General features: G+C 35.3%; 1 protein-coding gene across 5 annotated transcripts in view; it reads right to left on the bottom strand.

Moving 5' to 3' along the window:
* Positions 1-14,537, bottom strand: part of LOC145684266 (uncharacterized) — an 89,932-nt gene that overhangs the window by 48,266 nt on the left and 27,129 nt on the right. For 4 of the 5 annotated variants that reach the window (XM_081756399.1, XM_081756396.1, XM_081756401.1 and 1 more), the window contains exons 4-5: positions 9,983-10,127; positions 1,061-1,144 (exon numbers count right to left, since the gene is read on the bottom strand). In XM_081756399.1, the coding sequence (XP_081612525.1) occupies positions 1,061-1,144; positions 9,983-10,127 (229 nt within the window). Of the gene's footprint in view, positions 1-279; positions 364-1,060; positions 1,145-9,982; positions 10,128-14,537 lie in introns of all 5 variants that reach the window. The other variant, XM_081756397.1, reaches the window with a different exon arrangement.

Raw genomic sequence — 14,537 nt, 5'->3', positions numbered from 1 at the left:
CTTGCATTAAATCATCTATCTCCCTTAGTCTAAAGGGCATAATCGTTCGACGTTAAACTGAAATCTTTCAGTTCATTTCACTTCAAACTCCTCACATGACGCCCTTGGATGTAACGCATTTGGTTTCAAACTAAAGTATATTCACAAGAATAATAAACAATAGGTTATGTTTTATTTTCATATGTATTACCTGAAGAAAGTTATTTAAAATTTTTGATACCAAACTATATTCTAGTCCACCTTGTGTTGTCTTTCGTTTTCAGTAAGCTATTTACTTACTCAGGTGACTCCAATCTCTGAAATTTTAGACGTTCCATTTGCCTGAAGTATTTTCTTTCATTTTTAGTGACACCTCTCATTATCCTGTAATGCAACAAATCACAAAGAATGTCGTCAGAATTACAATTAATTCTGATCTCTCTTACTTGCCATAATTCCACAGAGTTCCTATAGTGTAACTCGAGAATAATGGGCATCCCTTTGAGAAATACTTAAGAGGCCCCATCACGGTGAAATTAAAATACCGCTAATTTTACAGTAATTATGTCACATCTTTAAATAGATAAAAGATAATTGAAATGTGAAACAACACCGCCCTAAACAGTACTTTTTTACATGAGATACCGTTATCACGATTTACTTATCTGCTTTCGATTTCCAGCCATTTAGATTCGCATTTCTAAATGGCTGCCAACGGAAAGCTACTAGGTGACTCGTGATAAAGGTACCTCATGCAAAATAATATTGTCTAGGGCGCTGTTGTTTCACATTTCGATTATCTTTTATTTGTTTGAAGATATTACATAATTACTGTAAAATTAGGGTTTTTTTAAATTTCGCAGTGATTAGGCCTCTTAAACTTTTCTCTATCTGATAGTTGTTTAAATCACTTGAGACAAGAAAATACTGGCCTCCATTTTTTTTTTTTTTTTTTTTTTAATATAGAACTTTGTGGAATTAAAGACAACTTACCTTCACAATTCAGTACTAATTATTTTAATTCTATAATTAATTTCTTACATGCAGTCTCTGCTCCCAAAACTAATGACTAGCTACTTACTCCTGTTCCTCAATTCTTTGAAATTTCAGTCGCTCCATCTTTCTATGAAAAAGCCTCTCACTTTTAGTAACCAACTTTATATCCCTGAAATAAAATTTGTGTTGTAATTTTCAATAAGTGGTTAAAAAAACAATGGTTCTTAGGCATTTGTAAATGATCCATTAACGATGTTGAGTAACTACGCCAGTGATTCCCAACCGGTGTGTCGCGGAATTTTAGAATTTAAAAATCACCACAAAGGATTTAATAATTAGTTGAAATTAATTTTAAGACACACTGTACCACTTAGCGCCCCTAACTACAGTAAATATGCTCAGAACTACACACAGGCAGTACTTCATAGAAACTTCTAGGCTTAAAACACTACTGTCATTTATACAGGGTGTTTCAAAATGGATATCGGGTTTTTAAGGCTTTGTAGTATGTATTACAATTACAAATAGTAAATCAAATGAAAGAGCAACTCAGTTTTGTACGCACGCATGCGCATGCACTGTTTTCTCTGTCTGCCGCTAGAAAGCACTAGTAGCAAAGATGGCGACTACTGAGCAGAAAGCTTTTTTGTGTTTTACATTTTGAAAAGACTGAATCTGTAGTTACAGTGCAACGTGCTTTCTGTATTAAATTCAGTTACAATCCACCAAGTGATATTAACATCCGTAAATGATGTCATTACTTTGAAAATACCGGCTGTCAGTGCAAAGGGAAGAGTACGGGACGACCAAGAGACTTATTAAGAACGTGTAGAACGAGTAAGAGAGTCTTTTACGCGTAGCCACAAGAAATCAATTCGGAAGGCTAGTCGTGAATTAGCAATTCCAGTGACGTTTATGTGGAGAATTTTAAGGAGATTTAGTAGTTTACGAAAGAGAATTGAAGCAGTCACTGATCCAGGTTTGGGAAGAATTCGCCTATCGACTCGATGTGTAACGTGTGACAAATTGCGCTCACATTCAACACTTATAGCAAAAACAGTTTGAATTGCTCTTTCATTTGATGTATTGTTTATAATTGTATGTCACGGCGCAAATTTTCAGTCAGACGTACTCGCCAATCCAAAAATGATGGTCGCCAGTATCTCTCAACGTACAAATTATGAGATGTTCCCCTCCTTCCAAGGTCTTTGGTTTAACAAAGAAAGAGATTACAATCAGGGGCGTCATTTAGGGAGGGCAGGAGGAGGCAATAGCCCCCCCCACACACACACACAAGAATTTGGTAAATACATATACTTTAATCGATTGTCTACTAATATACCAGTACAAAACGTGAAAGTCCTATGTCGGTGGTGCTCTTGACTCCCCCCCCCCCCCCTTCCGCTCAAGCGAAGGCTGAAATTACGCCCCTGATTACATTAGGGCATAAAATTTCAAAACCAGACAATTAGGTTCAGGACAATCAATTTTGAATTGGGGAAAGGAGGGGTGAATTATAACGTTGTGAAGACTTCCCTTTCTATGTCCGTTGTGAAGACTTCACTTTCCATGTCCGTTGTGAAGACTTCACTTTCCATGTCCGTTGTGAAGACTTCACTTTCCATGTCCGGTGTGAAGACTTCACTTTCCATGTCCGGTGTGAAGACTTCACTTTCCATGTTCGTTGTGAATACTTCACTTTCCATGTTCGTTGTGAAGACTTCACTTTTCATGTTCGTTGTGAAGACTTCACTTTCCATGTTCGTTGTGAAGACTTCACTTTCCATGTTCGTTGTGAAGACTTCACTTTCCATGTCCGGTGTGAAGACTTCACTTTCCATGTCCGTTGTGAAGACTTCACTTTCCATGTTCGTTGTGAAGACTTCACTTTCCATGTCCGTTGTGCAGACTTCACTTTCCATGTCCGGTGTGAAGACTTCACTTTCCATGTCCGTTGTGCAGACTTCACTTTCCATGTCCGTAGGGAAGACTTCACTTTCCATGTCCGTAGTGAAGACTTCACTTTCCATGTCCGTAGTGAAGACTTCACTTTTCATGTCCGTAGTGAAGACTTCACTTTTCATGTTCGTTGTGAAGACTTCACTTTCCATGTCCGTAGGGAAGACTTCACTTTCCATGTCCGTAGTGAAGACTTCACTTTCCATGTTCGTTGTGAAGACTTCACTTTTCATGTTCGTTGTGAAGACTTCACTTTCCATGTCCGTTGTGAAGACTTCATATTTCGTGTTTTTTCTCAGTCAGTGACAATTACTTTCGTGCGAAACAGAAACTGTGCAGCCCTATGAGTTTAGGCAAAAATTATTGCTAATGAACACTGGTCACCAGTTCTAAATTTCTAGTTGCCAATGCCGATCTGGCGACCGGAAATTTTGCATCCTGGTATATTAATTGTAATAAATACTACAAACCCTTAAAATCACGATATTCATTTTGAAACACCCTGTATTACGATTAATAAAAATCAAACAAATGTGTCACGATGTTCTGAGCGTTCAGGAAAGTGTCATCAGTTAAAAAAAAAAAAAAATGGAAATCACTAACTACGCCATCTCAGCATTTTAACCAATGGAGTTATATGAAGATATTCTGTTTGCTCTGAAATCAACTGGAGTTTTAATGATGTAATTTTGATCATTTCTTATTCAAGTCTAGTAAAATATTCCCTGCTTTCTAAAATTTGCACTATATATACATATAATATTTCTTAAAGTGAATTTGATCGTAAAATATTAGAATTGATTGTACTTTTTTAAAATTCTACACACAAGGGCAATCCGAAAAGTAGGGTTTCCAAAGCGTTGGGAACATAGGGAAATTGTGCGGCTGTTGACAACACTGATGTCTTTACTATTTTCTTCCACTCCCAAATAACCCTGTACGCACCGTGCTGACAGTGTTACCAATTTGGGGGAAAGTAACTAAATCTAGGAATTGGAGTTCCAAGGTTGCGACAAAAAAATCACTTTTACCAATGGCGACTTTTCTGGTGATTTTTCAATGATTTAGGAACTTATTTTCAAATGTATCAACTTTTGTGTTACAAATTGTTCTGTAATCAAGGACAAAGTAGTTCAAAGCAGTTTCGTAATGTTTCTTTTTTCGTTTTTATTTTAATAAGAGGACTCGACGACCGAGAAGGAGTTGAGCATGTACACAACATGACAGCCCCTCCAAAATCTCACTTTGTTTTATGCTACTTATTGCCCTCTTATGAAGAACAACTCAAACCTTCTACGTCATTTAGTTTGCAGAGTTTTCGTTTAAAATACCAATCGTACTCGATTAGCTGGCAAAGAGAGAATTAAAGTGAAACGGTATTTAGATTTTTTTAGTAGACTTTCACTGTTTGTTCATTTTTAAAAATCACATGTAAACTTAAGTAGAAATAAACCTTGAAATCATGATAAGCCATCGTTTCTAAAGGACTTCTCGCTTGGCGCTACTGCCAAGTGCGAAGTTCGCGCAGTTATTAAGTTTTTGAACGTTAAAACTGCTTGAAATTCTTGTCAAACTGAATCTTGCATTAATGTCAAAAACGTCCACAAGTGATGTGGGGAGTTTAAAGCTGGTCGTCCTGAAATTCACGACAAAGAAAAAAGCAGAAGACCGTCAATTTAGGACGAGACAGTCGTGATGGAAGGTTGAGCAAACCTGTGACTAGCACCTGTTCCCTAAGTTGGAAGAGCATCTGGCCGAAACGCGCTTTAGCAACGACGAGGAAGTGAAAGATGGTGTTTAACGCTTCCTCAAACACATCGCGGTGAACTGATAAAACACGGCACAGGCCTTATAAAAATGCATCGACTAAAATTACGATTATGTAGAAAAATAAATAAATGTACAAGTTTTAAAATGATGTAAACATAATTGAAAATGAACGTTTCTTTGTATTTCTTTAAAAAAACTACTTTTGGGACTGCCCTCGTATATCAGAAAATTTAATTCTCATGAAGTAAGGAGTATTTAAATAGACTTGAAATAGAAATCAGTAAAACTAAAAACCATAAAAATTCCAGCTCATTTCGAAGAAGACGGGAAAATAATTTCCCATATAAATCAATAGGTTAAATAACGACAATAGTGCAGATATTCAACACCGTTAAGAATGTGATTTGAATTCAGGTTCATGCATGCCAGCAGAGCGGAATATTATTATTCAAAGTCGACATCGGGGGGCTAAACAGAGCCTCAAAACTAGAAATACATGGATACAAACTGATAGCATGTTTTCAAAAAAATACTGAAGAAAATGATTATTAAAACATTATATCAAGATCAATATGAAAATCAACCACACAAGACAAAATATCCTTATTTGTCTATGCTTATAGACCTTTCCTACTAAATCTAGCACTTTTATAACTTGAATAAATAGCTTAAAAGACAGTCCGCCTTATGCAGAGTCGTTTTGACATAAGACTAGCGTCATACTAAAGGCTTGACTACTGCAGCAAACATATATTAGTAGGACTCTTTAGTATGGCACTAATCACACTTCAGAACGTCTCTGCATAAGGCCCATTAAATATGAAACAAGTAACAAGTATCATGTATATACCACGTGAATGAGTTTTGGTTTGTATGCCGTGATATTTTCTCAAATCATATTGAAACCGGATTTGGTAGTAGATTTCTGACACTGCCAGCTTTAGCAGGGACATTGGATTAGAACAGATTAGATTTATCCCGTTCAAATGAACATAATATATTATATACAAATGTACAAATGGTGTAGAACATATTAGTCTTGAACACAAAAACACAAAAAATACGTAGTCATAAAATTGTTTAGATTACATAATAAAATTATGTAAATACTTGGACAAATATATTCATAAACATGTTACGTAATTACACTGTACAATACAGATTTTTGACAAGCAAACTACAACTGTAATACACCCTTCAACACGAAAAAAATCTTCATCACACGTTAATATACATACTTTTTCAGGAACTTTTAAAGAAATAGTAAATAATTTTGTCCAGGTTTTTGGTACAAATATTCCTCTGTGCGTCTTTTAGTAGTAGCACATGCAAATTTTAACAGCAATAGAAAAACAGCAAAACAGTAAGCAAAACAAATTATATGTGCATTGAGTCCAAATTGACGTGTTCTAAGTACCTTCAGTTAAGCAGGATACCTGCTTAGATTGAAGTGAAGATAAAATATATTTTTGAGACGCTTAGTGGACTCCAAAACAACACTTCTTGCTATCTTTAACTGTACTCCATATAGCAATCAACGTTTCAAGAGTTAAGAGATATCACAGTATCTATTCTTAGAATGCTTAATCAATTCGCTATCTCTTATCGTTCTGTTTTACTAAGATCGATATTGAAACCAACAGCTGCAAGTGAATTACTTCTGGTTTTAGTAGAGAATTAACGATGCACATGAAATGGGTTCTTGGGATGCTTCGTAAATTGCAGGAAATCTCTTCTCACTATCTATACCCGTTTTTTTTCTCTCTCTCTCTCTCTATCGAGTCAACATTAAAACCGGAAATAGTTGAGTTCTACCACTTCCGATCTGAATAACACTTCCATAAACGAACTCGATTCCTAATTTATGACTTTCTACATTCTGACCAAAATTGATGGAGAACGAATTTCAAACTTTTAGTATAACGAATAAAATTTTCGTCTTTTTGTCTATATTTACCTTTTCAATATAATTGAAATTCATCCTGTTTTATAATATACAGTATATGTTTTTCTTATTACATTAGTTTTATTATTCAGATGATAGTAGATAATGCTAAGGTGGATGTGTTGGATAAGAAGAAACAGAGTCGCGCCTCCATTGCTTCCGAATGCGATTGCGAATGCAAATGCGAATTTCCCAGCACGTGTAAATAAATAGGAGTGCCTCGACTACTTCCGATCTGCGAATTGCGAAAACCGACGAAAAGACGCGAATGCGAACGATCCCAACATGCTGGGATTGTTCGTCCGAATTCGTGCGAATGGATAGTCGTCTGTAGAGAAATTGAGCGCTACGTGAGAGAAGAAAGTTTGTTTTGCGTGAAAGCAGACGACGTTGCGAGGTGCGTAGACAAAAATAAAAATAAAAATGGAAATAGATGTTGTTACTTTAATAAATTGTGTTTTTGATAAAGTTTCATTGTCGATCCAAGATCATCCAGATTACCACAAACCATAAATCGTGAACAAATTATGGGCAGTTGTAAGTAAAGAACTTGGAGTGGAAGGTATGTATAATTTTCTTTGTTTTCTCTTTAAAATATGAAAATTTAATTAATGCACGAACCGCAATTTTTTATTCAATTTATATTTCCTCTTTGTTTCTCAAATAATGATTTTACGAATACATGTAATTATTGACTAATATGTTTGAAATAGCAAAAATGGGTTTTTTACTCATGGAGAAAATTTTCTTAGAAAGTTGGTTGATTTTGCAATCTGTAATTTTATTTAGTTAATTTATTTTAAAGTGAAAATAGAGGTTACCACAGAAGCATAATAATAACAGGAGCGACATTCACTCCATTTTGCACAGAAAAGGAAATTAATAGATATTATTATTATTATTATTATTATTATTATTATTATTATTATTATTATTACTACTACTACTACTCTGAAAACTTTGAGATATGAAATTTCAAGCAAAAATATTTCACATTGAAGGTTTGAAAGAGACATTGCAACTTGATTCGCATTCGCATTCGCGTTCGCGTTCGCAGTCGCATTCGGATGCAATGGAGGCGCGGCCAACAACCAAGGTTTTAGAAATACCTCAGAAGATCGGGGAACGTTTCCTATGGCGGAACAAATAAAGAAAGAAAAAAAAGTTCATGTGACCCTATGTCCGGAAATTAATGGTTACGGAGCTACAACCATTATCCGCCTAACGCTGGACAGGGAATTGACGAATGTGACAGTCAGATTGTCCCCATCACTGTTTCCCCGATAATGAACAAGGAGTCATGCAGGGTGTCTATTAAAATTCCAATATGAAATTTCGTGGCTTTTTCGTTACCTTTTCTTTACCAAACCATACAATTTTGTAACATTCTCAAGAGCGAATTAGGCCGAATTTTCATGCACGCAATAGAGGCGTGATTTGTTTGCAATTTGGTAGTGTCAAAAGCCGACTACAGATATTTTTGGTGGTGGAACAAATAAATAAAGAAAAAAAAGTTCACGTGACCCTATGTCCGGAAATTAATGGTTACGGAGCTACAACCATTATCCGCCTGACGTTTCACCCAACAAAATTTTTCAGTCTGTACTTTTATTTGGACAGATTTTAAAAATATCTTGACCCAAAAGCTAAATTCCGTGACTTTTTCTTGACTTTCATGATCGTTTTCTGATTTCGTAACTTTTTCATGACTTTTGGGACCGATAGACACCCTGTCATGAATGATACATTAGTGGAAGGAATAAGGACAATACATTCCAACGAAGCCAAATTTGTCCCCATTGCGCTGAACTGTAGAAGAAGCAGAAAAAAAAAAAAAAAACTCAAAAATCACGAACAAAAACTTGTATCCTTATCCTAAAATGCAAACACTGCCATCAATGGTGCAACAGCAAAAGCACATTCATGTATTTGAATTTGAACATATTTATGGCCTTTATGCATCTAGGGCTAAGGCTAGGATAGAGAAAGGGGGGAGGGTAAGGATGTGGAAAGGCAATGGTGTTAGTCTTAGGTAAGGTATCGTTCCGCATAGGATTGAGGAAAACGAGAGAAAAACTGTCAGAATGGAGTAGGGTTTGTGCCCACGTTTAACCTATCAATGTCGCTTACCAACCATGCATTTCCGGACATACAGGACTGGACATGCAATTCCTGTATGGTCATGTTCTTACCTGTTCCTCATACGGAATCCAACTCTGAAGGTTGGCCGTGCATGTTTGTAACATCCTATATATATATAAAGGAAAATCAAAAGAACAACAAAAAGTAAAAAGGTCGAGGTGGGGCTTAAGCACCTATTAGTTGATTACAACTGTTTCTTTATTTAGTAAGGAAATCGTATTTTGTAATATACAGTATGCGGCAAAACAAACAGTACTGAAATCATATCGTTGACATTTATTTATTTATTTTTTGTATAACGTAATGAAACATAAGAAATGTCAAAAGGATGTCAACTAATTGTTACTGAACACAAATTGTAAATTTAAGAGGAATCGAGTCTGTACATCACGTGTTCAAAATGTTGACCATTACATCTAACATTCTTCATAGCCGTTCTGTAGATCGATGAACATATTAGTGAGCACAGGTAGCTGGAACAATAAAACAAATGATCGAATCTTCTCTCTTAACTCCAGTACAGTGGTAGGGTATTATCTATTTGAAAAATTGCTTCCTTTAGTATACTCCACATCGAAGCATCTGAAGCCATAAAGTCATGGGAGTGAGAAGGATATGAAAAATTCGTTAAACGGGAAATCAAGCGATGTTCAAACTCTCGTGGGAAGAAGGTCACTTGCAGTATAGGCAGTAGCTCCGTCTTACTACATCCATTTTTGTTGTAACGACAGATTTTTGGTGTGGCAATAACCGTGCAAATCATGCAAGAATGGGTCAATATTGAACTGTTGATTGATGCAGTGATCAAAGTACATGGCTTTTATCACTGAACATATGTTGCTGATGAAATCTTTATCTTCATATGCCATAACTCCAAGGCAATATAATAGACGTGCGCACTCATCTCCTGCAGTGAGATGCTGGCCCACACCGTATGAGCGGAAATAGTGCTCTAAAATAAACACCTTTTCCTCTGTTGTGAGTAACATTATCTTCGCTCCAAGTGCATACTCCGCTAGTCCACATACAGCTAAGCATACAATGTGCCGCTCACAACTCATACCACATTGCGCCCGCGCGCCATTAGCACGCGAATTTCAGTACTGTTTATTTTGACGCATACTGTATGTCTACCTTCTTTAATATAGGTCGTATTAATGGCAACACTTTTTGTTTAATTTTACTACATACCTAAAGATTTTATCATTGTTGAGCTTCACTTCCGGATTATAAGTTCCCGCACAGGGTTCGGCGTCCCAGTCTTCTTCGCATTGTGGTAATGCCACCAGTGGCTGTGCAACTTGAGGTTTAATACACTGTTGGTCAGACCTGTAGCCTAAATTTAAAATACGTAAATTAAATAAAGCTTAACATCAGGTCTCCATATCAAAACTATTAGTTTTCAATTACCAAATCTTATATAGCTTAAATCGGCATTCATATACTATAGAACTATTTCCTAAAATTAAAACTAAATGTTAGAGCCTTAGAAAAACATATTACGAGGGCGTGGAAAAGTAAATTTCTTCTGGTGATTATGGACAGAAATGTTATTGAATGTGAAATTTATGGAATTATGGAATGTGGAAACTGCGCTCCGAGAAAGTCCTTGTAAGATTCGGGTTAACCTTCAACTTGAACTGCGTCGCTTTCACGGATTACAGGTAAAGGTGGTGGTGTTACTGCGTCAAAATGTTCATGTTCGTCCATTTAGTGATAAAGGCAATATTTCTTTAAATATAGTATTACAGAGTTCCTACTGATCTGAGGAAATTTATTTCCTTGACTTTCCTTGACCTTTGGTAGGAAATTCCCTGACGTTCATGACAGGTGTCGGAAGACGTTGATATATAAATAAGAAATAAATAACGGTGAACGTCTATATATTAGAACATTTACTCTACAGTGACAAATAGTAATCAGTTACTCATACGTACATTCCACAAACAAAATTGCATGTAGAAGAAAAAAAATAACAATAAAAACCAAACAGTTGTTATAATGGTTGACTAAGCTGAAATTGGTGTACAATTAATATTATAAAAAATATACTTTATAAAATTCTCCTGATTTCCAGTCTTTTTCCCTGAGCTTCCCTAACCTACACCATTTTCCCTTAGTTTTTCCTGACTTTTCTGATTAGTAGAAACCCTGTATTATTATTGTAAATTTCAATCAGTAATTTTTAAGATTACTATCAAAGAGCTTTCTTAAAAAAAAACGTAAGAGCTATCAACTAATCAAAAATAGCGGAAACAGTGAATAAAATGATCTAGTAAGTTATCTTGTCTGTGTGAATATGAAAGACCTGGAGGAATAAAGACATCGAGATTGGAGTAACGTAAGTAGACTTCAATCCTTAATCCTTGGTAGATTTACAATCACAGGTTAATGCATAGTAGTAAACATTATAGTAAAAACATAGGCATGAAAACGACAAGATAAAGACCAAACTGTAAATTTTACAGAACCAGATAAAAATATTAACTTAGTGAGAGTAATAACAGGGTAAAGACCAAACAATACATACAGTGTGTCCGTAAAGTCACGCAACCCAAAGTTTGATTGCGTTTATCTTTTGAACTAAGAACGATAAAGACATGAGACTTGAAACAAATGTAAGCGTGTTCTATGTAGATATTTTCGAGATCATAACCAATGTTGGAATTTGTAACACTTTTATGTAGTGACGAAAGAAAGTACCGAAAATGTAAAATAAAAATGTACAAAATGAAGAGAATCAATATTCAGTTGCAGAAAACTGACACCCTGTGCATATGTGCAGTATGCATCAACGTTTATCCATTGGTGCGAAAACGTGACAAAGTTGATGCAGTCTTGCCATATAAAAAGACAATTTAATGCAAGTCCGTAAAATGAGTGTTTTTTTTTTTTTTTGGCAGAAACAGTACCCCTGGTAACACTGTTGTCGTAAAATTACTGCAACAGGTGTGTTTTAGGTTAATTAATGATAAGCAATGAGAATTTGCACATAATTGATAATTTGAGTTTTTAATCAAAAATTTGCGATAAAAAAAAAAATATCCACCTAGCAGCTGGCATAAAAACTCAAGTTATCAATTATGTGCAAATTCTCATTGCTTATCATTAATTAACCTAAAACATACCTGTTGCAGTAATTTTACAACAGTGTTGCCAGGAGCCGCGTTTCTGCAAAAAAAAAAAAAAAAACATTTTACAGATTTGTATTAAATTGTCCTTTTGCATGGCAACACTGCATCAACTTTGTCACATTTTCGCACCAATGGATAAATGTTGATGCATACTGCACATATACACAGGGATTCACCCGCAGGAAATCAGTTTTCTGCAACTGAATATTGATTTTCTTCATTTTATACATTTTTATTTTTTTTTTATTTTACACTTTCGGTACTTTCTTTCATCACTACATAAAAATGTAACAAATTCCAACATCAGTTATGATCTTCAAAATATCTACATAGAACACGCTTACATTTGTTTCGTTTCAAGTCTCATGTCTTTATCCTTCTTGGTTCAAAAGATATACGCAATCAAACTTTGGGTTGCGCGACTTTACGGACACACTGTAGTATATCCAATATAAGTGCTACAATCTGGTTACAATCAAGGGACACTTTTACCTGCACAAGGTACTTATAGTTAATATTGAAAAAGAAAAAAGAAATGCTTTATTTCTTATTATTAAAGAACCTTATTACAGAAATATAAAATTGTAAATAGATATATCTGTTTTTCACTCTCAATAAAACTGTCTGTTATTCATTCATGTGTGAATCTGTGTCACTTGGAATAATTATTTTCAGTTTCCACGCAATGAAGATTGGCATACCATCCTTTATAAATAAATGGAACATATTTGGCATACAATTTGCGTACATCTTGCAACTTATTAGTGCTTATTGGTACGTTAGCCAGTACATTTTTATTAAGAAACAGAACTGAAACCAAGATATATCCGGTCTTTGTCTGGTTCTCATTCTCAACAACAAACCAGGTAAGTTTTAAATAAGCCCTCTGGTGAGAAAGTGCGCACGCATATAACTTTTGTTGTCTCACACAACCACAGACCCAAGAGCACAAATTTCGAATTGGTTTTAATACTTTTTTTTTTGCAAAATTGGTCTTTATCTGGTTATTATCTTCATGTCTTTATATGGAAATGAAAAATCACGTGCACTGATACTTTTTTTTTTCTTAATGAGAATATTGGAAAGAACATAAAGCTATAGATACAGTGTGTCATTAGTAATGACAACTAGTTAGTATAAGTAGTAGGATCTGGTGATTGTAGTTTATGGATTCTATAACTGTCAACGATTCCACTATTAGAAGCCACTCCTCCTTCAAAAGTTTGGGAGTCGACCTGGAAGACCAATATGAGTCAATGGGACGAAAAAAGATATAAGGATAATTCAGAAAGTAATGCCTCCAAGGTGATGCCTTTAGTGTTTGACAGATAGGATTGATACAGGTATCAGTGGAAAGCTTGCAATGTCAGCTACAAATGGAGGCATCATTTTTCAACATAGTCCCCATTACAGGCAACACACTTGCGACAACGCGAAACAAGGTTTTTCATATTGCCGAACTGCTGCTTCTATCTCCGCGTAACAACTGTATCGTTGGCCCTTAAGGTGATCTTTAAGTTTGAGGAAGAGCAAAAAGTCGCAGAGCGCAAGATCCTGACTATAGGCAGGATGAGGTAGAATTTAAACAACACTTTTTCAGCAGATGGGACAACTTCAAGTGTGGCGGTACTCGATCGATTGATGCTTCGTTTCCGGGTCGTAATAGCGTATCTACGAGTAGTCGCCGGCGATGAATGTTTCTGGACGCACAACCTTCCGCAGTCACAAATTTAATGGAAGCCTGCTGTTTCAACCTGACGTCACGGCTGGATGCCACGGATTGCTCCTCATTACTCTGGAACAAGGAGAGATAGAAAGATGAAACAAGTGAGATTCTATAGCTTAAACATTAGTGCATTAATGATAAACAGTTCAGAATGTTTGCAGTACTCTTGGCCAAGTGGTGGGCTTGGAGGCATTACTTTCTGAATCACCTTCGTAGGAACAATTTTGGTAGTTATGAAGAGATGTTAGCGGCAAACCTAAACCAGCAACCAACAGAAAAGACAATAGCAGAACAAGAGAAGTTTCTCTTTCCACAAATATCGTGTTAAGAGGGTAAAAAATAAAATCCAATGAATAAAAAACTTTAATTAATTAATTAATTAATTAATAATAATAATAATAATAATAATAATAATAATAATAATAATAATAATAATAATAATAATATAAAACCGAGGTGCTCAGAATGTGAAAGACAACTGTTCAATAAGTATTAAAAACGATTCAAGTTTATTGATAATATTGGATGAAAAAAAAAATGGTAGAGGCAGAATAGATACAGTCAAAGAACTTACAAAATAGTTCGTGTATCAATACAGAACAGAGGGCGTCATCGATTTCATAAAGAAAAAAAAAAATCAAAAACTAAAAAATGAAAACGAGAAACTGAAAACTAGATTTGTGACAGCTCAAGATAAAATAAGGAAACCAGAACACTGTTCCATGCATTACATCATTACAATAGAAAGACATTCGCTGAGATAGCGAAAAAGCAGAAGACGTTTAGACCAAAAATAATCAAAGAGGCAATGGCCGAACAAAGGGCAGCCATATTTCTGACAGTAAAGGAGAACGAGTCTATCAAAGATTTACAAACCAAACTTGTT

Source organism: Thermobia domestica, chromosome 4 (genome assembly GCF_964235325.1).
Source record: "Thermobia domestica chromosome 4, izTheDome1.hap1.1, whole genome shotgun sequence".
In the NCBI taxonomy this organism is placed as follows: Eukaryota; Metazoa; Arthropoda; class Insecta; order Zygentoma; family Lepismatidae; genus Thermobia; species Thermobia domestica.
The sequence above is the reverse complement of the archived record's forward strand: the minus strand, read 5'-3'. Positions and strand labels throughout refer to the sequence as shown.